This window comes from Pleuronectes platessa, chromosome 11 (genome assembly GCF_947347685.1).
Source record: "Pleuronectes platessa chromosome 11, fPlePla1.1, whole genome shotgun sequence".
NCBI lineage: Eukaryota > Metazoa > Chordata > Actinopteri > Pleuronectiformes > Pleuronectidae > Pleuronectes > Pleuronectes platessa.
Window position 1 is genome coordinate 18,840,686 of NC_070636.1, and position 26,647 is coordinate 18,867,332.

General features: G+C 39.2%; 1 protein-coding gene across 3 annotated transcripts in view; it reads right to left on the reverse strand.

Moving 5' to 3' along the window:
- Nucleotides 1-26,647, reverse strand: part of babam2 (BRISC and BRCA1 A complex member 2) — an 83,683-nt gene that overhangs the window by 51,580 nt on the left and 5,456 nt on the right. For all 3 annotated transcript variants that reach the window (XM_053433836.1, XM_053433837.1, XM_053433838.1), the window contains exons 4-6: nucleotides 26,095-26,189; nucleotides 9,074-9,268; nucleotides 7,890-7,964 (exon numbers count right to left, since the gene is read on the reverse strand). In XM_053433836.1, coding sequence (XP_053289811.1) covers nucleotides 7,890-7,964; nucleotides 9,074-9,268; nucleotides 26,095-26,189 — 365 coding nt within the window. The remainder of the gene's footprint in view (nucleotides 1-7,889; nucleotides 7,965-9,073; nucleotides 9,269-26,094; nucleotides 26,190-26,647) is intronic.

Below are 26,647 nucleotides of genomic sequence, written 5' to 3' on the forward strand. Positions count from 1 at the left end.
TTCTGCTGTGACAATAAATAATAATAAAACAGTGTATGTGGCTGGGTAAGGCCACAGATTTCGAGAATTGATTTAAAAGGTCAATTTGATTTGATATGTGATTCAAACTAATTTAATATGGATATTGTATGCTTCAATAAGAATACCAATTCTGCTTGGTTATAAAAAGGAATCTTGTACTTTTGCTCCCTACATTTAAACAGAAACAGCTCTACTTTTGATTATTTACATTTTTAAAAGAGGTATTCCAATATATTAACTGTACAGATTATCTGCAGTGTATCATAAACAACAACTTAATAGTTTAAATAAAACCACCAGACAGTCAATGTAAAGTCTCTGTAAAGATCTGTAATCTTCGCTAATACCTCAGGGAAAACATCCACTTTGCTGTGATTGTCTAAGAAAGCTTGTTAATACATACTGAATAAATACAGTGTTTATTCAGTGAAGAGAAATGAGCAAAGTGTGTGCGATGCTGTGTCACAACAGCACACAGGTTTCCGATGCCACCTCACTGAACTGTTTGTGTGTCAGTACATTTTCTGTGCTTCTATTGTATTAATGAGGCTTTGGAAAGAAACTATTCGTTTTTGGGGACGGTTTCTCACAGGGCACTGCACAGGTTACACAGGATGCATAAAGATTAGCTATTGTCCATCTCCTCACTGTCTTCACAGATTTTAAATCCAAAATGCAACAAGACATTTGCCCTGAGGCTTGGCGGTACCATCAGCGGAGCAGCTCCCGTCATGTTTTATGTCTCTTGCTCGGCCAGATCTCATTGTGCGAGATGACTGGTTCATGTCAGGCTAACAGGCTTAAAGCTTCATGCATCCATGGGAAAAGACCATAGAGTATAAAAGACATGTTAAAAGCTTGGTCGAGAGAATTCAGTGAATCAACATCAGATCTATTAAAGAAAGATTGATATGAATCTGAATTTTAATTTTTTTACCCAATCATGATCCCCTTATATAAATTTAAACACATTCATCCAGATCTGCAACAAAATTTATAAATTATTTATTTGGCCATGTCCCAACTCACCATATATTTGAATGAAAATCTGTGCTGTAGTTTTTTGAGTAATTCCAGTGGGAGACAGACCAACACATGAAATCATTATCTCCTTGGTGGAGGCAACTACATCATATCACTATTTTATGTTCACAACTGAAACAGGTCCTTATTTAAACTGGTTCAATTGATTTTATGATGAAGCTCATTTTGTGGAGGACATCAATTAAACAAAGAGACAGGAATGCCATTATGCTTAAAGAAAATGATCACAACTTCAATTATAATCTCAATATTGATCAGAAGAATACCAGTAATTATCTTCAAATCACTGAGCTCTAGTCGTGGGTTTAACTTAGATTCTTTCTACTGTTAAAATGGTGCATTCTAATCAAATATTTGTACGTGACCACAGCTGAAATGGGTCCTGTGCATAGACAATATGATTAGGATATACTTGCCCCTCACTCTGCTGCCAACCCCTATAATACCTTAAGTCTTCCCTCCAGAGGGAACAACTCTACTCTCTCACCCTCCTGCAACTGAGGTGGAAGACTGTGGCTGATAAACACGGCCCCAAGGAACATCACAAGCACGTTTTCAGAGGATCATTACGAGGACATTTTCATGTTTTCTTCTCCTTTGTGAAATGTTTACTGAAGCTAATATGTAACAGTAAATAGCGATTTGATAAGAGAAAGAAATGTCATTAAAACCCAAATGATCTCCTGTTTACGTTAAATATCTATTTATAATCAATATCTTACCTTGGAAAGACAACAAAAAGGAATTTTACCATATGTGGCTGCTATTTTGTTTTACAATTTAACTCAGATTTGTTTGAATTTAAAATGTCTCACTCACCAGAAAAATGCTAGCAGTGTCTGGGAATGCAGCTTTTGCTAAGTGCTGATTTAGGAACTGACATTTGCATGAAAGAACAAAAAAACATGACATGAAATGAAAAGGAGGTACAGAAATAATCGAGTCACTGACGCTGGCACCACAAATTAGACAGAATGAAAGCCAGAGGCTCCGCTTCACCCTGACCCTCCCCCTGTCAGTAGCTGCCCGTGGAGCTTTGAAGGTTAAAGTGTGTGTGTGTGTGTGTGCGTGCGTGTGTTCTTCTGTTCTTCTGTGTGTGTATGCTTGTAATAATTAGAGTAAAAATAATTAGATGTAAGTGCTCTTGTTGAAAGCATGCACAGCTTGAATAGACAAAATGAAGATACAGGGACGCCCAGGGCTCAATGCAGCCCACCCTCAGGTCAGTTCTGCAGGATGCAAAGATCACCTGGGGGGATGCAGGATACCAGTTGCTAGGCAGTGGTGAGGCTTTGTATATAAAAAGGTTAAAATATGTTAAAAAAAATATAAATGTGGCTTTAGAGGAGAAGTTTTGGGAAATATTCTTATTTGCTTTCTCACAGAGAGTTAGATGAGAAGATCTATAGCCCTTTCATATCTTAACTTCCTATATACGTGGCTTAGAATGCAGGTGGTTAGCTTAGAGCAGAGGCTGGAAATAAGGCAACGACAAGTATTACTATTTTTTTATGTTAAGCAAAATCTATCGAAAAGCACCTCCAACGATCTATGTCTAATCTGTAAAGAAATCCACTATGACAACTCACAGTTTAATAAGGAGTCGTGTGCCAGATTATTTCTTGGCTGGAAGCGGCTCTGTATTACTCTGGTGTCTCCACCGGATGCATGACAACTGCTCAGAGCTCTTCCCTATATAGCTGCTTTCAGACATGCACTGCAGTCTGGATATTCTCAAAAAACTGCCTCTATGGGAGGATGCAAACGTCCAGTGTGGCAGTTTCCGCAACCATTCCTGCCAGACCCTTACTGAAATGTCCAAGGGAGCCCATGAGAGAATAAGGAAGGGAGATGTCCTTGAGTGGGTGGGCCTGTCATTGATCTTTCTAACATGCATCGGACGCAAATCAGGAAAAACTAATAATATCTCCGGGAGAAAATGTGGAGCCATACACAGAAGATGCCTACAAATGTCCGTGTTGATATGATGTAAACAAAAACATGTAACTTCAACAGTGGAATCTAAACGTCATGTCCCGTTTCCTACAAGCACTGCTAAGACGCTACTCCTCGCCTAAATGTTCCCGATATTTTCCTGTAGTTGTTAACGCATCTGACCTGGACAATATCATGCTGCCTTCTTGCTATGTGAAAGATAAACCCAATTTTCCAGAGTTCCTGTTTTAAAGAGCTTTTTTTATCAGTCTATTTGCTTGTCCTAAGCTTAAAGCTGCTAGCGGAAGGTTCCGATTTTATGCACAGAATCAAGAGCGATAATAATCTTCTCATCTAACTTTGTGCAACTTAAGCAAAAAGCACATTTCCTTAAATGTTGGGACCGTTCTTCTACATATTCAATGTGTGCCAACGAAGATGGGAAATACAACAGGCCGACATGAAGGATCATGATCCAGCAAAACATGAAGAATGTACAAGCTTAGAGTCTAAAAAATCTGCAATTAGACCCCTCCGCTGGGAGGAGCAACGGGGTTATCAGGAAAAACCCTCAGCAGCAAACTGAACGGTAAGTGCTTTTTACAGCTTTAATAGACACATCAGCGGCTGTAAACATTACACATGGGGTTTATGAGGATTTATACTGTCAAGACTGGATATTTCTCTTCACGATTGTATGATTTACTTAGTTAAATAAATGCTCTGTTCACAGCTCATACAATGCTTCATTTTAAAGAGCTTGAATCTAGAAATCTTAACGCTTAACGTTCATAGTTGTACTTTTGCAATACGCATTTAATACTGTCTGATTAGGCAAAAAGTGATCGAGATAATTACCAAGATATTTTTCTCCCATCCGAACCCCAATCACATCATGAGCAGACAGCGGCAGAGGGTCTTAGCAGCGGCTCTGATGCAATTGCTCAGTGATGTGATACAAGAGCACATAGCGCTATAACTACTCCATGTGCCTCCATCATTTGTCAGCCACAGCAGATATCAGTTAGATATCCCAAAACTTGGTCACCTGAAAGATCCTGTTGTTGGATCAATGACAGTTGAGGACCCCAAAACACACACACACACACACACACACACACACACACACACACACACACACACACACACACACACACACACACACACACACACACACACACACACACACACACACACACACACACACACACACACACACACACACACACACACAAACACACACAAACACACACACACACACACACACATCTTTTCGAGCTGGTGACATGGGTCAGTGCTTGTGGGGGAAACAAAGCTCAAGTGAAGCGAGAGCAGAGGGCTCAGTCACGAATGTGGCATCACTCCACTCTGATCAGTGTAGACATTTAGAGCCAAGCCGCCGCTACACATACATATATATTTATATATATATATGCTCTACGGGGCAAGGATGACCAGACAAATGGCCCAAAAAAATTGTTGTAATTAAAGGAAAAACGTTTTCTGCATTGTGAAGTTAGATATGCAATTTATATATTTTAGGATTAATAGTACACGTTTTACGCCATTATACATTGAGGCCTGAATATTAAAGGCTGGTTTTATCTCATACTGCCTTTCAGAATAAATCTGTTAACTCAAACATAACAGGAACTTCAAACTTCAGTATAAAACCTCACAAATATGCCATGAAGTGGGAGGTCAAAGGCCAAAGCTAAACGAAAGGGTATGAGTGAAACCAACTTCAAAGTGGTGACAACCCAGAGGTCAAGGTACAATCACTGAAACAGTGCCCAAGAGAACTACATGCCCTTTAAAGAGGAAGAAAACTGCCAACACGCATCTGTGTGCATTTCACTATCTTCCCTTCATCTCCGCTCACAGTGTCCTTCCTACTCTTTCATTTTGACTGTGACTGCGCCCCTTTCAAAATAAATAAATAAGTAAGACAGAGTTCCTCCCCCATCCCCGAGGCTGGCCAGTCCATGCGGGAAGGTAAACATGTCCACTGTGGTGAGCTCAGACCACGCGGATGCTTCGCTCCAGGTAACAGTCGTCCTCCACAGCCCTGCGCCCACCAGCAACATCTCGGCGTTCACGAGCAGCGCAGAGTAGCCTATGTCTGAACAGATTTCCGCTTCAGTGCCAAACCCTCCCTCCTCAAGCAAGGACATCCATGGAATTGATGAGAGTTTGATTCAAATGAGGGTCAACAGTCTGACCTCTACCTACAGTACCTGGCTGATGGCTTGTACTCTGTCTGCAGTGTATCATCATTTTGAAATTTTTGTAAAAACAAAACCACCAGGTATTAAATAGGCTGGAATGCATTCAAAAACAGCCCTGTGCTAAATAATGCATGTAGCAGTGGTTACTGCCACTATGTTTATTTTAATAGTTATCACTGCAGCTAGCCAGTTTACAGTGCATTGTCTCACAGAAAAAGTTGAGACAAGTTTGACTGTTTACACCATTTTTCCACCAATCGCCCTGTGTCTCAGCACCATAGACTTTACCTAAAAATGGATTATAAGACAGCTCCCAAAAGTGAAGCCAAAGTGTCTTCATTTGCCCCCGAAGTCTGGCTGCAGCATAGGTCATAAATCCATCCTCCTCCATGTTTATGGATGGGACATTGACCAAACGAAATTCTCTCCAATATGGTTTCTGTCATTTATGGTCTATATAGACCATCATACTGGTCTAACCCTGGCTCCAAATGAAGTAATCGGCACAAGATGGCAACACTCAAATCTGGGATATTTGAGATTTCTTGATAGTGGGAGGAAGTATTGAAGTGTCATCTATCTTCAAATTCATTGTATGGTCGTCACTCAGCACAGTGGTCCCTTTCAAATGGAAAGCTGAAAAAAACAATCTGCTAATCAAATCTAAACTGAAAACTGCCACATTTACAAAGTGGTTTCATTTAAAACCATGTTTCCATGAAAATGACAAAGAAGGTGTAGAAACATTAGCAGTCCGATCTAGGCAGTGACCACCAGACGCACATGAAGCAGAGCTCAGTCAGTGAAGTAAGATGTCCAACCTCAGATATGTTATTTTATTGGAAGTTGTGATTTCTGTGGTAATAAATATATGATAAAAAATATCCTACATCATTCAAATATAGATTTAAAGGTTGCTTAGCATGGCAACAGCTGATGCTCAAAGGCATTCACATTTTTCTAATAATTGTATTTTAATAAACAAAAATGCATATTTTAATGGACATGTCTTCTCCATAATAGCTCATAGCTCTCGAAAAATCCCATTTGCTCCATGTTTAGTCCTAGTCTTCAAAAGGTTGAGAATTGTCCCTGGAAGACCAACAGTAACAAATTGAATGATATAAGTGAATCCAGTAGAATTTTGGAATGTTCTGCCAGTTCAATCAGAAAGTACCGTAGTGAGTTAATTAAAGGCAACTCAACTGCTCTACATCTACAGAATTACTTACAGTGAATAAATGCACAAAAACACTCAACACTGACGGAACTAACTGTACGACAACTGTCAAACGGAAAATTCAGGTCATCGGCTTGGCATACAGCACATGTGTGTTCTCAGAGTCCAGCCTATACGCTGCATAATCCCATTCATAATGCGGAGGTGGACAAGGTGTGGGCTCATGTTCATTACTTTATTCTCTGCAAGACGATACTCTTCCTATGTCTTCAGCTCGCATGGTGATACTATGTATACCGTATCTGCCAAAGACAGCACAGTGCTGCAAGAGAGTGAATGTGTGTGTGTGCATGGTACGACTAGTGTGACAGGAATGCACGTTCATGTCCAAGATATTGTGATAAAAATCACTAAATATTACAGAGTTCATCTGAAATAACATTGTGTCAGTGGCTATACAGCCACCGCCATCCCCTGGTTCAAGGTGTCAGCGTTTCTCCCTTGCTTTTGAAAGCCTTTGCATAGAAACTTTCAGCAAGTGACACAGTGACAGCGTGCTTGTTTGAAATAAAATGTCACAGTACTGCTTCCCACCAGGAATGAGTCTAGAAACTTTCCTGCAATAACACACACTGGTAAAAAATATCCATCAGGACCAACAGTGTGGCTCTGAAATAGGACTTTTGGATGGGTACACACAAAGACTGCTGAGAGAGAGAGTAACGAGTCTCACTGCTCCTGGTCAGAGAGACATGGGGACAAAGCCTGATGTGAGCCTGATGATGACTGCTGTTTCCCTTATGTTTACCATCATTTCTCCTCACAAACCGAAACAGAGGCCAGGCTGGAAAAGGCCAGAGAGCCAGAGCCTCCAGCGGGAGCACGGGCTGGGTGGGTGCGTGAGGGTGTGTGTGGGGGGCACAGAATGAAGAGAGAAGTTGAGATAGAGGAGAGATTGAGAGAAGGCAATCACTGATATGAGAGATAGAGCCTGAGAGAGAGAGAGAGAGAGAGAGAGAGAGAGAGAGAGAGAGAGAGAGAGAGAGAGAGAGAGAGAGAGAGATTGGGCTAAGCTGCCTCCAGACACCACAGGGCTCAGAGCAGATCGAGAGTGACGGCTTGCTGATTAGTCAACTCACAGCCCCCAAGACCTGAGTCTAAACAAGCGCACACGCACACACACACACACACACAAACACAGACACACACACACACACACACACACACACACACACACACAGCTGTTCATTTAAATAAGCTGTTATGATTGCACACATACAAAACACATAGACACACATACATGTAAGCAAATGAACACTCATGATATCTCATATCAGAAGGATCCAAGTCATGGCACAATCCAACTAGCGACGAAAAAGTCTGGTGCACTGTCTGCAGTGTGCACTTACATGGATACATAATGTGGAAAATGTGTGGAGCTTGACAATGGGTAAAAATGTGTATTGTTCTGAAGAAGTTACCTTCAGGAGATAGACGGGAATGTTGCTGAAGTCCACCGGGAGTTTAAGAAGGAAACGGGCTGAAAACTCTCCCGTCTGAAGAACAAGAGGCAGAGGTAATGTGTACAATATACAGTTCATGAAAAAAAAAAAAAAAACTTCTATAATATGTATATGACACACATTAATAAAAGGTAATTTTCCCTTAACATTATCATCAACAATAATCATGCTGAGTTTTGATAACAGCACCAAACAATACTTTGCTTTGGGGAATATAGGTAATTTAATTGTCACTCTTTTCCTATTTTAACCAAATATACCACTCAAAACATCAGCCTAAATAGGGCATTTTCTAAAGTTAGTATAACAATCCTCAAATAATGACCATAAATTTGACGCAATCATAAAGACAGGTGGTACCTTGCCCTTTGCAACACATGCAATTTCCAAAAATCTTTGAAGAATATCATAACTATTCCTAAAGCACTGAGCTTTGTTCAACCACAATCATCTTCACAGAGACTGGATGTTGCAACAACCTTACTGCATCAGTTAACACCAACTTTACCAGACAAATCTTCATGAATCAAAGAAGAGTTTTGAAATGGGCAGCTTAAAGGTAAAAAATCTGTAAGTATGCTATCTTTTTTGAATATGAAACGTTAATTTGATGTATGACTTTCCAATACACATACAACATACAACTGTTTCTGAATGTGCATTTTGTAGTTGAAGAATAAAACTGGGTTATGTCCTGTTTATGAGTTACTGTCACTGTGTCATCAGGAATTTGTCTTCACACACTCAAACAGAGGACAGCACAAAGGCCTCAAATTAATGTGACATGGGGTGGAAATGTGATTGGTCAAAATCAAACCAAAAATACATTATTCTGACTCGTCTGGCTCCAGACATTTTGCTCAATCAAACAGGAAGTCTTATCACAGACTATTTCCTATGGAAAATTCCAGCAAACATCCAGAGATTTCCAGATCGAAAACTGTGTGTAATTTATGCACAGGGGTTTAAAAAAATGGCACAGGAGCATGAGCAAAAGTCAAACCTTACTCATATCATTCCATCTTAATCTCTGACAATCAAACTCAAAACTAAAGAAAAGACAGACTAGTGTTCCCAAGGGGACAACATTTGGGTATTTTATAAAAACTATCATATGACTCTTGGTTTTTGGAAGACCTTACCCAGCTGTTCTTACGTCCGGCGTATATCTCCATGTTGCGGCCATAATTGGGATCCTCCAGCAGGCTGTCGTACTCAAAGAGGAGCCTGGAGCTCTCGCGTAGACGCTGACATTGGTAGCTGTGGTACTGCTGGATGAGCTCCTTCACCAGCTGGAGCAAACATTCAGGGTCCCCCGCATCCCACTGCACCAAGTGCTGCAAAACCAACATAACATTATTATAATTACAAAAAAGAACATTTAACTCAGGATTAGCAGTCTTACTTGGCATCTACAACACTGTCTGTTGCCGATTCGGTGAGAAATCTTCTGACAGGGACACAAATAGATAGATATGGTATAAAAACAAAGGAGGCTGGGCTTTGAGCAAAAACTGAAATCACGATTTCAAGATTTTGAATGTCTTCTAACAAAGCATACTGATAAGCTGGCATCAGTGTTTTTCCAGTAATCATCCAGACTGCGCATATTCTGATTTGTCCTCAAACAAATATTCATAATAGCATAACTGTATTTTTCCTTGTTGCTACATTGCATAGCTGTGTGCAGCACTATTTGCCGTATGTGCACTCATGCTACATCCTTAAAGTTGTTACTGTCCACTAAATTCTATGCTATCTTTTCTGTTACTTCACCTCAAACAACGTGATTAATTTGAAAAACTCAATAAAACACATCGGGAAATGTTGCAAATGCAGAAGAAGTAGTGGGTTAGACACTGAACTATTAGTAGCAGTCTGGACATTTAGTGAGAACATGGTTGGGGGAAACTGACTGAGTCTGGAATAAAACAAGTTATTGGCCAAATACTGACAACTGGCACTTCCCATTACCAGAACAGAAGGAAAGGGTTGTGCTGGAGGATGTCCTGTTGCCACAGACGGATTTAAGCTGATATGGAAAATTACTGAACCTGATCTCTTCTAGCTGAAAGCTCTCTGACCACTGCTGCCTCACTGAGTGATAGTAAAACATTTTTGATAAGGGTGTAGCATGATACACAAAAAAACACAATATTTATCATAGTTCTAAACAATGGAGCAGTTTAGACTGATTTCAACACTGGCTTATGTTATAATCATAACCATGTTGACCCAAAGTATTCACCTGATTTGTTAGTGTCCCTTGCATATCTATGTGCATGGTGACTATGCCTTCCACGAAATTAAATTTAAGCCATCACAATAAGCACCTTAGCAACTGAATGAGGCTAGAGAGCACTATGTACATTTATAGGCAGAACTACCATTATATGCAACCAGCTGTTTCATTTGAAGAGCAGAACCAACCGGATATGACCCTTGTAAATTCTTCCAAACAGACTTTTTTCCTCTTGTCCACTGTTTTGCAAGAAATAGGATGCTAATAATTATTGTGTAGAACCCTTTGAAAATATCAACAACAGGAAACATGACAAGTTTAATAATATAAACGATGGCTGAAAGGCACAAGAGCTTTATAATAGAACAGTAGAGTAAACGGCAAATGGATTACATTTACAGCTCTTTTTTAACCACATCTGTTAACCACCAAAGAGCTTTACAGTACAGGTCAAATTCGTGTTCTACATACACACAGAGCACTTCTGTAGCTACACTCATTGGGGGCAGTTAGGGGTTCAGCATCTTATCATGTTTGACATAGTGTTAGGGTTTGGACTTTGAATGACTGACAGTACTTGTTAAATAAAAAGAGATTAACGTCGACCCTTTTTGTATTGTTTTTTGAGTGATATTTTCTTCAAGTCAATACTTTCTTTCAATTTCGACGGGGGCATTTTTCCAAGGTTTTGCTTGCAAAACATCTAAAAATCTGAGTGCATGTTGTTGCCAATGTAAAATTTTTGATAGATTAATATATTTGTCTTTAGCCAATGATCCCAGTTCTGTTTGTCTTAAAAAATATATGATGTAGTGGACTTGAAGTTAGCATCAAGGAACAGTTGACCCAACAACTGTTGAAGAACATTTATCAACCAAATGTGCCAAACAAATAAACCCAATTAAATACTAAAGAAAACAATATGATGTTGGTGCCATTTGTTGAAGCAGTTCTTCAAACTGCCTGACAGACGTCCTGAGATATGTCCTGAAGTGACTGTGGAACAGTTTAAGCTCTCGGACCAAAAAGGGAAACTCACCAGGTTCTCCTCTCTTCATCAATATTAGGTGTACATGTGTATTTGTTTTTTTTTCTTTAAATTAGATAAAGTTGGAGCATCAGATCACTTAAGGTAGATTCCATATATCTCTTCCTGAAAGGGCTTTTTTTTTTTTTATTTGAAAAATTGCATCACCCTTAAAGTGAATAGTCAGGCATGTCGAAATTCACCTCAGAATTATGTGCTATTTCCTGCCATTGTCTTTGTGTGGCCGTAGATGCAAAGGCCTTATATTTGCAGCTTGAGAAAATGTTTCTTTAACATGGAGAGATTAAATAATAAGGATATTAAGATGCTGAAAAACAGTATTCACTAAATAAAAAGATTTGGAATGACACTGTGCAGCCCTTCAGCCATTCAAAATGAAAGTGATTCCTTTTTCCTCTCATTCTGAAAGTGAAATACTCCTGGCAAACCGTCAAACTATGAGTAGACAAACAGCATGCTGCCTTATGACATAGCTGCAATACCAACGCAAATATGGAACTACAGTTCAGCACTGGTTGCCCTTGCCTTGCTGCAAGCCAATTCGTAGCGGATCACCCAAAAATCTGAATATAGACCCATTACATTGTGTACAGAGTGGGTGAGAAGATAAATAGGCACTGGGAATACTGTAACTATTAATACCCATTACACAGAGTTGGCAACAGCAGGATATCTTTGACTCGCCTTAACCTGTCTCCTCGACTATATGTAAGTCTGTGCATCTGTCTGCCTGTCTGCTTCTGTGGCAGTCCACATCAGCCCATGTGGAGAAAGCTTCCATTGTTTCAAACTATGGCAAGGACATGCTAAACTGAGACAGTGACCTCATCATCCTGATCCACCACTGATTACCAGCAATGCTGGGATTCCCGGAACAAGGGGGCGATGCTGACAAGGATGGGCATTGTCCAAAGAGGCAGTCAGTGCCTTGAGGCAGGAGTAAGCTGTAACTGAGGAGACACTGAGAAAGTGCTGTGTCAGCACTGTGACACAGGATATCAGTGGAACTCCAATGAGAACGAGGAGAGGCAGGGAGGAGAGATCAAAGGTGGGAATAAACTAAATGTAGAGCTCGGCAAGTAGGCCAATGCCAGTGAAAACAGTCTGAGGACTCTTCCCTTGTGGTTACATTGGTGGGTGGTGATGATACTGGTACCAAATCTTAAATCCTCTATTAAAATAAAGAAGCTGCTTTTGTTTCCCCCTAAAGATAAGTGTTTCTCAGAAAGAAAGCACAGGAACACGACAGACTCCTGTGTGTTAGGACAAGAGTGAATGAGAAACACTCCCTCAGTAATTACAGATGTCCTCAAGCTCAGTATTTAACCTCAGCTGCTCCAGTGGCGCTATTCACTGGCCAATGAAAGAGGAGCTGAGCTTCTTGTGGGTGTCTCCCAGGTGAAGTAACTAGGTAGACTTCTACTGCTACAAGTACATATTGTGTGTATTTCAAACAAGGTAAAGGCACGTTGGTGTGCTACAACTACTTACATTTGCTATCAGTGTCCAACAATCCTGTGATGGTACAGTGCCTTGCATAAGTATTCACCCCCCTTGGACTTTTTCCCATTATGTACTGTTACTAACTGGAATTCAAATAGACTTAAATAAACTTTTTCCCGTTTGATCAACAAAACATGCATAGTACTTTGGAGGTGCAAAATAAATTTTATTGTGACACAAACCATAATGAGAACAAAAAAGTTGACATCTGTTGGGTGCATAAGTATTCACCCCCCTGTGTCAATACTTGGTAGAACCCCCTTTCGCTGCAATTACAGCTGCAAGTCTTTTGGGGTATGTCTCTACCAGCTTTGCACATCTAGAGATGGAAAGGTTTGTCCATTCTTCTTGGCAAAAAAGATGAAGCTCAGTCAGATTGGATGGAGACCGTCTGTGAACCGCAATCTTCAAGTCTTGCCATAGATTCTCTATTGGATTGAGGTCTGGGCCATTTTAAGACATTAACATTCTTTAATCCAAACCATTCCTTTGTAGCTCTGGCTGTATGTTTAGGGTCATTGTCCTGCTGGAAGATGAACCTCCGCCCCAGTCTCAAGTCTTTTGCAGACTGCATCAGATTTTCTTCAAGGATTTCCCTGTATTTGGCTCCATCCATCTTTCCCTCTATTCTGACCAGTTTCCCTGTACCTGCTGAAGAGAAGCATCCCCACAGCATGATGCTACCACCACCATGTTTCACTGTTGGGATGGTGTGCTCAGGGTGATGGGCAGTGTTGGGTTTTCGCCACACATAGCGTTTTGCATTGAGGCCAAAAAGTTCAATTTTGGTCTCATCTGACCAGAGCACCTTCTTCCACATGTTTGCTGTGTCTCCCACATGGCTTCTGGCAAACTCCAAACGGGATTTTGTATTGATCCCTTTCAACAATGGCTTTCTTCTTGCCACTCTTCCATAAAGGCCAGATTTGTGGCGTAGACGACTAATAGTTGTCCTGTGGACAGATTCTCCCACCTCAGCTGTGGATCTCTGCAACTCCTCCAGAGTAACCATGGGCCTCCTGGTTGCTTCTCTGAATAATTTTCTCCTTGTCCGACTCTTCAGTTTGGGTGGACGGCCTCCTCTTGGTAGGTTTGCGGTTGTGCCATATTCTTTCCATTTTCTTATGATGGATTTTATGGTGCTCAGAGAGATGTTCAAAGCTCTGGATATTTTTTTATAACCTAACCCTGCTTCATATTTCTCCACAACTTTATCCCTGACCTGTTTGGTGAGCTCCTTGGTCTTCATGATGCTGTTTGTTCAGTAATGATCTCCAACAAACTCTGAGTCCGTCACAGAACAGGTGTATTTATACTGAGATTAAATTGCAGACAGGTGGACCCTATTTACTAATTATGTGACTTGCAAATGTGACTTGTGAATGCAATTGGTCGCACCAGATCTTTGTTAGGGGTTTCACAGTAAAGGGGGTGAATACATATGCACTCAACACTTTTCAGATTTTTATTTGTAAATAATTGTGAAATCCATGTAATATTTCCCCCCACTTGCAAATGATGCACTATTTTGTGTTGGTCCATTACATAAACTCACGATGAAATACATTTTAATCTGTGGTTATACCATGACAAAATGTAGAAAAGTCCAAAGGGGGTGAATACTTATGCAAGGCACTGTACAAGTGATTGTTGACTACTTTAAAGTCAACACTGCTCCACCAAATGAAAATCCACTCAAACATTGTAGTCCAAAACAGACTAAGGAGCTCTATGACTGATGCAGGCTACCACAATAACATTTAACAGCTCATCGATTCTATTATTTAAGAGACAGTAAGATAATAACTTATGGGTCTTGAAGAAAAAATCTGACATGTTTAGGTGACTGATATTTATGATGTGTGCAGTTTAGTGCAGATCCAAGTAAAATCTGGATCCAGCTAATTTAAATGTGGTTTGATTATTAGAATGTTGTGCCTTGGTATGCACTTATATGAGGACCATTCTACTTTTCCTCATTTTTTTATAATTTTATTTTGGTGTACATTTTTATGTATTTTCGTGTTTCTTTAAATAGATTAAAAAAACTGAAAAACATTTGATGTTCAAATTAAATATGGAACTTCATCCCAGATTGAACGATTGTAAAAGGACTGTTAACTGGCTTTAGTAGATTTAGTTATTATTAAACTTATGTATAAGTTGTTTTTCTTGTCTTAATTTTTTTTTTTTTATAATGAAAATCAAGCTTCTGCTGTGACGCAAGGCCATTTTCAGACGTGTCTGAGAACAGAGTATTATCATTCACACAATAACTATCACATCTAACAAAGGTACAGCTGAGGCTGATGTAATTCATTGGTTTTGCATGTATTTGTTTTGAAAACAATGTACAGGTCAAAAAGTAGTAGTTTAAAAATAGATAAAAGTCATAGGGACATGCAATTCACTAGGATTCATCCTCTGGAAATATTACAGTTGTGTATTCAACTGCATTGTAATTGATAAGATAGTTGCTGAGAAACGTTTGTCTGGACCACAGTAGTGGACTGACACAAACCCAGTTACATTGCCATCCCCGGAGACGCGCTGCTTGCATAGCTACAACTAACAGATATGGCCAATAACAGGAAACCACAGAGGATCATTCTGTGTTGTACTGAATGTTCTGACTATGCTTTAACAAGTGCTTGAGTGCTGTAGAGAAAGCATCGGTCCAGCATAGAGGGAGACAGAGCGGGAGAGCAGTGAGCCAAATAGCAATGTCCATGTGTTGCACTGTGTGTATGTTTGTGTGTAGACATGAGAGTATGTACAGTCAATTGATTTTATACGCTCTGCTGAAGGCTGGGTGTGCCAAAACAAATCTATGTGTTTTTGTCATGAATGGGACAAAGCCCTGGAAAAAAATTACAGATTTGATACATAAAATAAGAAAATATAGTTGCATCTCTGCTATTTGAGAGCTGAGATTTAACATTTGATGAAATGAACTAAAATAAAAAATCCATCACCGTGCCCTCTGGATCATTTCTGTGGATGGAACATCTTTCTCAGGGCTTTAGCCGCAGGGGGTAGATGTCACGGCCCTCCACAATACTCTCGGGCTCAATTTGGACCTTTTAATCCAATTATTGTGTAACAACACACTGGCTAAACCTGTGTCAAATAATTAAGCCTAAACTTGGCATATGATAAGACCTGTCACCTATAAATCACTCCAATAAATAAACCACTGATACATTCTGTTTTTGACGAGTACGTATTCGTGATGGAAGCAATTTATAATCTTATTACCATAAGATATTAAGATTCGATTCAATATTAATGTTAAAAACAGCACATTAAAAATATAGTGGATTAGCTTTAGGGTTTAGAAATAGAAGTGTATCTAATCAGGGTAGAAAAGTCAAAATAACACACTTGGTGAACATACATATAATAGAACAATAAGCCTTTTAACTGAAATATACTTTCAGCCTATCGATTTAATTTACTAAAATTACACGTTTTCTGATCAGACAGATATTTTGAGATTTGGCGAATAATGAACATGAAGACGATTATGAAATAAGCTCAGTAAGAAACATGTCATTGGAGGTCAAATTAAATTGGACGTTATAAGAGAAAATATTTTAACTGTTTCCAAATTTTGTAAAAGAAGTAAATGTTTCCAAGTTTTACCACTTGTGGATACAATGTCAAGCTCGGTGAAAGCAGTAGCCACAGGTGTTGTCTTTATTGTTGAAAAAATATCATTGCCAGTCTATTTTTAGGAAGGAATCTTCCTTCAATCCAGGAGGTTTTATCAGTAGCCGAAATATCAGCAGGTCTCTTCTCTCCAAAACTAAGTAAATAATAAATGAATTAGTTAAGTAACAAAAACTGGTAAATAATGAATAAAACTTTGACACTTTAATAATGTTCACGTGCAGTGAAGTCAGGACATTTCCCGGAACATTTCCTGCCAATCCCCTGGTGATATGTCCAAAAATGTCCATGAGTGAACCCATGTGACAATGCAGCAGGAGTGAGTGTTGACACACAACAGATGTAAAACCGGATGAATACAAATATCTCAGGATGAAAGCGATGTGCCATATGCATAAAAGATGCCGACAAAGTCATCAACTTGAAAAGACAATGAGATTCAAAAGCGACCGGTCCTGAAATTCTCAAACAGGGTGCAGGGACAGCAAGAGACTTGGTCGCAATTTGTACTTACAGGGATGGTTCACCGAAAAATGAAATTTCCCTTATTATCAATTCACCCCTATGCTGATTGAGGGGTTGGTAAAGTGTTTGAGTCCACAAAACAATGTAGGAGTCTCAGGGGTAAACAGCAATGCAGCCAAATCCAATACAATTGAAGCAACTGGTGTATGAGAGCGGATGTAGTGATGCTAAAAGCGCATTCCGCGCGTGAGATCCACTAACAGTTGAGGACAAGATTAAGAGTCCACAGCCATACTTGGGCTCTGTAAAAATGCACTTCGACCAAGTTGTGTTTAGGTTTAAATACTAATGTCAGAATAATCACATCGGCTCTTTTCATATCTGGTATAAAGATCAGACTCAAGGGAGCCAATTACAAGTGGACTCCAAGAACATCCGTTCACACCGTGTCTCCGTGAACACTCGGGATCGGATCTCACTCCCTTACTGGATATGCAAATACACATGTACATCATTGCCGTTTGCAAATGATGCAGTATTTAAAAAGTATGACTATGATAAACGGGTCTTTTGAGTTTTTCTGTGTGTGTATGTTATAATGTTGCTAATATAACCTCCCAGGTATTATTCGTTGAGTAAAACAAAAACTCCATCAAGACCTCTCAGCATGTGTAACGGCACAGTTATCTGTTGAAGCGGCAGTTTTAGTAAGTCGAAATGTTGTAAATATGTTGACGGGAACTGAACAGGAAAAAGTGTTTTCCTTTAGGAACAAAATGTACACCTAAATTGGGCATCTTCACACTGAATAGACCCAAGTTGACAGAATTATTTCTTCCTGTGCCATCCGTCTGTGCCATCTTCGATCCAAAATTGTATCTAAGGCCAATGAGGGATAGTCTGGCATCTGAAAATGCAAGATAATTATATAGGCCAAGGGAAAATATTTGTTTTTACGTCTTAAATGTGATTTTTATAGATGCTGGCAACCTGATCCAATAAATCGCTGTATACTTGAAAGTGTGGGGCATTAAAAACTCCCAAGTATTAAATTAATCTCTGTTAGTCTCTAATTCAAGTGTGGGCTCACACCCTGTTTCGCCTCCGGAGAGTGCCAAGTCTAAGATCATGCTAAATTGCTCTTGTCATGTGTTGAAGGCACTTGGCATTCTCAGCCCAGTGTTTTTTTTCAGTGGGATCCGTGTGGTTTGTGTCTAACACAGTACAACTTGTTGACAGAAATAGCACGTTTCTGACAACTTTTCATGTGGTTCAGTAACCGCTTTAACGCAGTACCAGTCCACTCTGAGAGTCGATATCATTGTCCCATCTTTTGCTTGGCGCCCAAGTCTCTTGTTTTCTTCCATCCTTCAGCTGGTGTTTAGGAATTGCCAACCCCTTTTCACCAGCCATCTTTGGTAGCAAACAATAGCCTCCCAACTAAAAGCATTCCCAGACCTGTCAGTGAGCATTGCCAATAATAAACTCTAATAAAAGCTGGAACACATTATTCCCTAAAGCAGGAAGGAAACAGGGGCAACAGTTGGTACACTATGCCCAGGTTGACATAATCTTGCTTTACGGGCCACCTGAGGTCCATTGTTAGAACAGTAACAGGGAATGAGCTGGAGCAGCAGATAGGAAGTGCTCACCAGTGTATTCAGGATAACCAGGGGGTAATGTGAAGCCAGGAATGTTTCCTTTTCCTAGATGGGAGACTGCTTAGGTTGGCTTTACACCTTATTTTCTTAACAGGAGTCGTTCTAGTATCTAAATATCAAACATTGTCTCTGTATAAGACAATAACTTTGCTGAAAAGTGTGTGTCAAGATCAACTAAAATATGGTCCAAATTTGTTTTGAATGTCAAGATATCATTCTAGATAATTTTAGAATTTGAAATTTACATATTTGATTGTGATTGTTTACATTTTCTTAAAATCTGTATCTATTTTGTAAATAACGTTTAAAAAAACAATAATATTTTCTCCACAATAATGCTCAACCCACAACTTTTTCAATTAATTGACCAAAATGCAGCAAATTTTGTTTATAATTAACAGCTGTCCAACTGGGCTAAAAACCAACAACACATACAAACAATCAAGTAGTAAGGAATTCATGCGGGAATCCCCAGTATAGCCAGACAGAGCCTGTTTCAGTAAAGCACAGCCAAGAGGTGCAGGAGAGATAAGTGGAAACATATATGTGTTTTATCTAGAGAAGCCATCAGGACTAAACTTACGTCTCAGTCACACAAAGACTGTGAAAGATGCGAAACACTGGGAAACTCCCAAATGTTTAATGCCTGCACGCAAACTGGACAAGTCTAGACCAGACAAATGACATGTTACACACAGAGAAGGGGACAGAGGGGCAGAAGAGGTGAGTGAAAAAAGAGAGATGCAATTAGTCATAACTGGTCTTACATGTTGCTGCACACATACTAAACTCTCGAGGTGGAAGATAAAGAGTGTTCACATTATTTGGCCTAAAAAACATGTCAACTTCACAGCAAGTAAATAAGTCAAAGTATCCCAGCGGTGTTGTTCTGTCTCCAGACATATGTGGTGAAACACACCAAAACATTCTGTCCCACAGGGGATTGTCTGACTCTTTCTGAGGCTGCTTCTTTCTTAGATCACCTCCCTGATGTCACCATTGGTGAACTGGAGCTCTCTCAATATACAGTATCCATATTCAGAACACACAAGATATATATTTACTGGGGTAAAATCTATTAAACCACCTGTATAGTCCTTCCATGGCATCTAGCATAATAGTATTTGCACAACTACAATACTTTAAGACTGAATGGAGATTTGTGGAAACAGAATGTCAACAAAAAAAGGGTAGGCAATTCATGATGCCAGAAAAAGGGCATCAATCACAAATAACTGAAATACACCACAATACAACAACACCATCCAAACGGACATGCACCATTATATGTACTAAAATCAGCACTTCGTTGAAAGTATTTGTACAAAACCGTAAGTTGAACTTCTTTGGTAAATTAGGGAAGGGCAGAAAAGAAGAATGTGATGCAACTTCACATCTTCTACGTAAGAGAAAAGTACTGGTGCTCTCCACTGTCCCTCCCTTCCTGCCTGCGTCTTTGTCATTTCCTGCTCATCTTTCCCGGCAACTCGCGGCTCTGTTGCATTCCTATCATTAAGTCTGTGAACATGTTTTAAACAAACTCCTCTGCACCACATGTTCCTCCATCCAAGCAAAGTTGAATGCACCGTTAATCCTAGTTTGTCCTTCTGTGTAGGATCAACTCAGTGACTACACGTTAGCCTACGCAAGTGGTCTACATCATTGTAACCATTTACAGGTGTGTGCTGGTGTGTTTCTAAACAACCCCCTTTTTTTTTAACGATTACGGAAATTATAACAATGAAGAAGGGAGAGACGACATCATCCGAGATGATGTGTACAATCACTGAACTGGACGAGGGATATGGGGGATGAGTTCTGATATTTCGGTTTTTCATCTGCTACATGATACCAAGAGAACCAATCACAGTTGTTTAGGGCAGCTGCTCACGCCACGACATAGTTATATTTCCAGGAAGGTGACACAGTTAGACTAATAAATTTGAAACAACAAAAGAAGCTATCAATACTGTAACATACAGAAGAAAAAAAAGGTTCATCGAAACTTTACAACCACAAAGAAGCTAAAGTGGCCAGTCATAGGTAGGTGGTAACTGTGGTATCTACATCAGGTATCAATAACAGACAGAAACAGTGACAGTCATTATCCGAGTAAGAAGTCAGGACGTGCTCAAACATTCAAACTGAGGAAATGGATCTACAGCAGGTTAATAACAAAAATTATGATAAATTATCCAAATCAGCCGGAAATTAAAGATAAACAGTCTTTTGCTAATTTCTTCTCCAGCATGTGAGACAAAGAAAACACATCCGAGAGGAGTCCCTAACTTGATGTTTAGTCGTAAATTGTACAAGAAATTGTTGCGAACAATAAAGGTCATTGAAATAAAAACATTTAAATGTCATTTGAAGCAAGATTACCATTTAAGTGCATCACACATTGTAGTGAGAACAGTCAAGGATGTAAATTATAAATTGAGAGGCAAGTTTCTCATTAGCAGTTCCGACATATATTTTAAACACTGACTCCAAAGTTGACCTTACTTACGAAACGATCACCGTGTTTGAATGAAAGTTCTGAAATCACACTAGACGATAAACTGCAACATCTCTTATACAAAGCTTTTAGTATTTGTGCTTGCTTTCACCATTCTTCATTTACTTTCCACTTTAGGAGCTGTGCCTTTTTCAGCAACAGAAGGCCAGTTTCACTGCACAGAAGGATAACGAGACCACACTTTAACTATAATGTTATATATACATATACTTTGCACTAAAGCCAGAGTTTTCCAGCCCAAAATGACTCACCATCACTCAAACACAACTATTTGGGTCAACATAATTAAGTTCCCATATTAAAATCCAAACTATATGTTCCATAGCATTTTAAATTTATCAGTCCACTTCAACACAATTAAGTCATCTCTGATGTGCTGTCATTGACCCAGTGACTGGCATCAATTTAATCGTTAAGATAGAGAACATTTATTGTGGAAAAGAGTGATTAAGTGATGATTACATTTACAAGGACCATTTCTGGCTCAATTTAGGATGCATTTCTGTGTTAAAATAAACAATGACTCCCTCTCTGTTCAAATTAAATCCACCGGCCTGTCAGATGACTTTCCACAGCCCTAACAGAATTAGAGTAAAACAGCTAACTGGAGTGACCAGTGAAAAACAAGCTCTTACAGTGTGTATGCGTGTGTCTGTGTGTGTGTTAGTGTTTATGTTTTCAAAGCACTCCGAGGCGGAGAGCTGCCTTGGTGGCCAATTAGCCACGATCTGGATGTCATTAGGCTGATATTAGCACTTGCCAGAGAACCCTTGAACCGAGCAACTACGCAACAGCGAACCCCAATAAATTTGTGGCAGACTTTGCTCATGTTTCATGGCTCATTGACGTGTTTGGCTACAAAAAAAGCTTTGCCTGTTGGTAAATTCTACAGTAGAATTTGAGTGTCTTTCACAATTTTCGCCAATAATCACAGTGGTTTGAGGATTTCTTCATAATTGCTGTTGCAGAAGTGTAATATTAATATATATTTATATATATATATATATCCTCTATTGTCACCATGTTTGTTGTTATCAGATCACTCCTGACTCTGAGATTCCCTCTAGGGGATGTATTACTTAACAATTCCTACGTAAAAGACGTATGTAAGTATGTAAGCAGTGACTGTTTTATTTGAAACATAACATGAGACATATCTGATTTTATGCGAATTGTAAATAAGCTTGAAGGCTAACGTGCACGTAGTTCCCTTTTCCTCCATTATTCAACATAAGGGTTAGTAGTGAATGTTCTATGTGCATGTTTTTGTCCTGTCCTTTTTTCTCTCTGTCTAAACAGAAACATGGATAACAAACCTACTCAAGGCCTGGTGACAGCAGGGAAAAACACATGCCTAAACAGAGAAGCTAATGATACCCTTGGCTGGCTGTAAACAAGAGCAATATGCTGCTGAGACATCAGGAATTCAACCAGCCACTGACAGAGGACCCAAAATTTGCCTAATGTTAACCTCACTGGATAAAAATGTCCTGAAACATATTGCCTATGAGATATACTTCTTGTTAACTAAGAGATATTAATATATCAGTGACAAACAATAATTTTTTTAATCTTTTTTAATTTATTTATGATGTTTTTTTTAACGAAGGCTGTAAAGATCTTAGAGAAATATGGTGTAAACACCTTCCCATTAGTTTTAAGAAAGATGCACACTGTCAGTGTTGACGGTAAAAAGTTTTCCGTGGAATATAGAGGAAAATCTGAGGCACTGCTGGGAAATCAGAGCTTTAGAAGCAAGAGGGGGTTGTACAGGAAAAAGTAGTGAGTAGGAGAGGGGGACCTCAGACAGCGAGGCAGCCGAAGGAGAATTATGAAAGCTTGAATAGCAAAACACAGCGAGAATATAAGTGAGAAAATAAACAAGCGATGGGCTGCCAGGCACTGGCTCAGCAGAGGTACTTCCCCTTATGTGCACAGCTGGATTTACGAGGGGTGAGCAATACTCCCCTCTCTTCTCCCAGACCCTGACACAAGCAGGGGAATTTAGCTTGTCCATGCTAGGCTGATTCAAAAATAGCACAGGATCACTGCATGGTAGCAGAAGCAACAACAAGGAAGCACTCAACAGTGTGAAGATCTCCAGCAAAGACGAGTCATCTCACCAGGTCAGCGTAGTGAGCTACTTACTGGGCTACTCACAGCCAGTTCATGTTAATGCCAAGCAACACTATACAAGATTAACAACTTGGTTGCGTTTACAAAATTATCTTCTATGTATAAGGCATCAACTTTTTAAAAAGACTGACGACATGAGAGCTCCCCAAAAATTAAGCCGAATGGATGATTGCCCCCTGGTGGCTGGCTGCACTATAAATCTCCATGTTAGTGGATCGGACATGTAAACTAAAAAGTTTGCGATTGTTACGTTCAATTTTTGTGAAAGATTGTTTCTGTCATTTACGATAGTCACACAGTTTTTTCCACAGGGTTTGTTTCAATTCATTATTTGATATTCCATCCCGCAACTGCTAAGCAGACTCAAACTCTAACTTATGTCTTAATCCCAAAAATGCAGCTCTAATACCCAGGACATTTTGGCTTAATTTCCAGATGTGGGAGGAAATGGAGTCGTGTCAACCATCTTTATATGCATTGTATGGTCTGGAAGCATAAAAAACAAAAGCTGTTAGTTTGCAATGAAGCAAAGACATTATTTTCATTAGAAAATGCTGGTTGTTTGGTTTATAGTGGCAACATATGAAGTTCTGGCTCTAGATCCCTAAGTATTACTTCCACATTGAATGACTCTGTCTTGCTGAAGTTACACCCAATGCACTACTAATACAGAAAACCATGTCCCATGTATTTCAACTACAAACCCATGTGAAAGGAAAGCAGATGCCTCAATGTAGAAGATTCCTAACATAAAAATGTGCTGGTCTCCAATGTGACATCATCTTGCAAGGGGCTGCGATGGCCAATCAAATAAGATCAAACCCACATTCCTGGGAGATTACTTTGCAATGCATTCTTTAGTTTGCCATCAACTTCATGGAAGATGAAATTATTGCAGCCATGGCAAATGTTTAATGATATTATAAATTCCTGTGTCTGAGTATCATGAACCTCTGTGCAGTGTTTTGACATTTGATAATCCTGCAAACTCATTTATCTGTTACACAAGCCAGACTTTCTGGATCATATTGCAAATCTCACCAGTATCAAAGGCAACAAGCTCCCAACAGCACAGCTCCTTTTTTTTTTTTTTTAATGCAGGCCTGTTTTCAGTCAGAACGCCCATTAAGCTAAACTAAATTAGTTACTTCCAATTTAATAGCAGGCATTTCATTACAAAAAAAAGTAAAACTGTCATTTCAACAAAAGGGGAGTTTTCTGTCTGAAAGCGCACCAAGGCCTTGGCTATGGCTGTGCACGTCGAAGTCTCTCAGGTTGTAAACAAAATATTTTGAATTCAATTATAGAATCAAATGGAAAAGAAAACCAGACATTTGATTATGAAAAATAACAGTCGATTGTGGAGAAAAAGTAGAATCCGGGTGCAGACGTCTGCTCCGTCAGCTCGAAAGAAACCACTTTGATTGATTGAAAATGAAATGTAGGTCAGGCTGAATTATGCGAATAATTCAACAACAACCATGTTGCAGTGGCGGAAAGTTTAGGAACAAACTCAACTACCGAGAGAGTGACTAGCAATTTGTAGTAATCTAAAAAGCTACTTTTGGAAACAATTCCGATTTTGGTCAGTAGGAAGAAAAATTAAGGAAGTTTCACTCGAGATAAAGTACCTTGCAAGCTTTGTAAGCATTACAGCTAAATATTCAAGCAACCTGAGGGCACATCTGTAAAATATGCAGGGACGTGAAAAGGAGTTGATGTCCAGTGCTCCACCCAAACATCTACAACTCGATTTTTTTTACACCATAATGTGTAGTATTTGTCTGCTTCATGGCTATAACTACATTTCATTTGCCATAACCACAATCTTTCCTAACATTAATCAAATCATATTGCAGATCAGGACATTTTTTTAATGTTGATATTGACAAGTAATTGACCATTGTCCAGTAATGAGTGAAATCCTTGAGCATAGAAACCGAAAGGTCAACCTCCAAGTATGCTGCCCTTTTTTATTTCCACAGGTTTTATCATCAGTTTTTAGCTTCAGATTTCCAGACAGATTTCTGTGTCTGGGAGAGAAATGAACATTGTGTTGATGATGTCTCTGTCTCACATCCTCAAAGTGTAGCAGGGTACAACAAGGGGAGGACAAGACAAACAAGAGAGGCTTCACGTGACGACCAATGTTTCCTATCATACTGTCTACAAAGTTATTCCTCTCTGGCATGTTGACGTTGCTTGAACGTTAAGGTTGAAAACTAAAACCACAGTGAAATCAAATGGTTAAACAGATTTGACAATATGGTAAAAAGTAAGACTATGATTCAAAAGCTCCAGGATCAGACGAGTAGAGTTAAAACACAAAAAGACACATGCCCACAGATTATCTGGAACTCGAGATCATGTTGTAACTACCCTTTCTCAAGCAGCAGCTTGTTACGATATATAAACATTATAACCACACCTTGTTTGAAACTCAACACTGCTGACGCAATCAGACCAGTTCTGAAACTAGACAAAACTATTTGCCAAGCCTGGATACGACTGAGTCAGCATTTTATGGGGAAACGTAAAAACATGTTTCATTGTTCTGGAAACTTAAAATGTAAGATATTAATGTTTCAAAGTTGTAACTATACAAGGCGACAAATAATTGCCATAAATGTTCCCTCCATGTAAATTAGCTACACGGCTACTATTACCATGAACCTTGTTATCTTCTTTTTTTCTCACTGGGGTCAGACCGGTGAAGCCATGATCAGTTATTTGAAAGATCTGTCATTTAGTATCACATCAGAGAACCATTCAATGCATCAAGCGAAAAAACAAGACCCAGCTTTAACAAGTCTTGTAATTATGATGCTAAAATAAAGTACATGTCTTATGTAAAATATCACATTTTGTCCTTTTTAATCTGAACAGAAAACAATGTAACCATGAGACAAGGTACTCACTGGTAGCTCTGAGGGTTCAGGGAGAAATTCAGCATCTTCTCCAAATATAAAATCGGGAGGCAGTTCTGGATATTGTGCATTGAATATGATATCCCCTGTGAGGGAAGAGGAAAACTGATTATGAGCAGGTTGTTGACATCTCACACTGGCATCAACATGAATTCCTAGAGCTGTGTAAGTGAAAATAAATGTATTTCCTGAATGTTATTATCTACATGCAGGAGACAGTCTTATTAAAAACAAGGGAAAGTGCGGTGGAAATAATTCGACATTTTCTTGGTCAAGTTTATGTTGATGTCAGAATCGGTTATGAAATTACTTGTTTAGTGTATTTTTGCAGCCACACAATATGCATTTGGGGTCTTCCTTCTTTGAAAATAAGAAAATGAATTCAATTAGCAAAATTAAGTAATTTAAAGCAACTTAAATCCTGTCAAACATGACTGTCCTGTAATTATGTGTAGGTATGTTTTAATATAGTACACGTAAAAAAGGTCTGCTTTTAGTTTATTTATTCAAGTTAAGAGTCAAACAAACAAGAGCAGACATACTA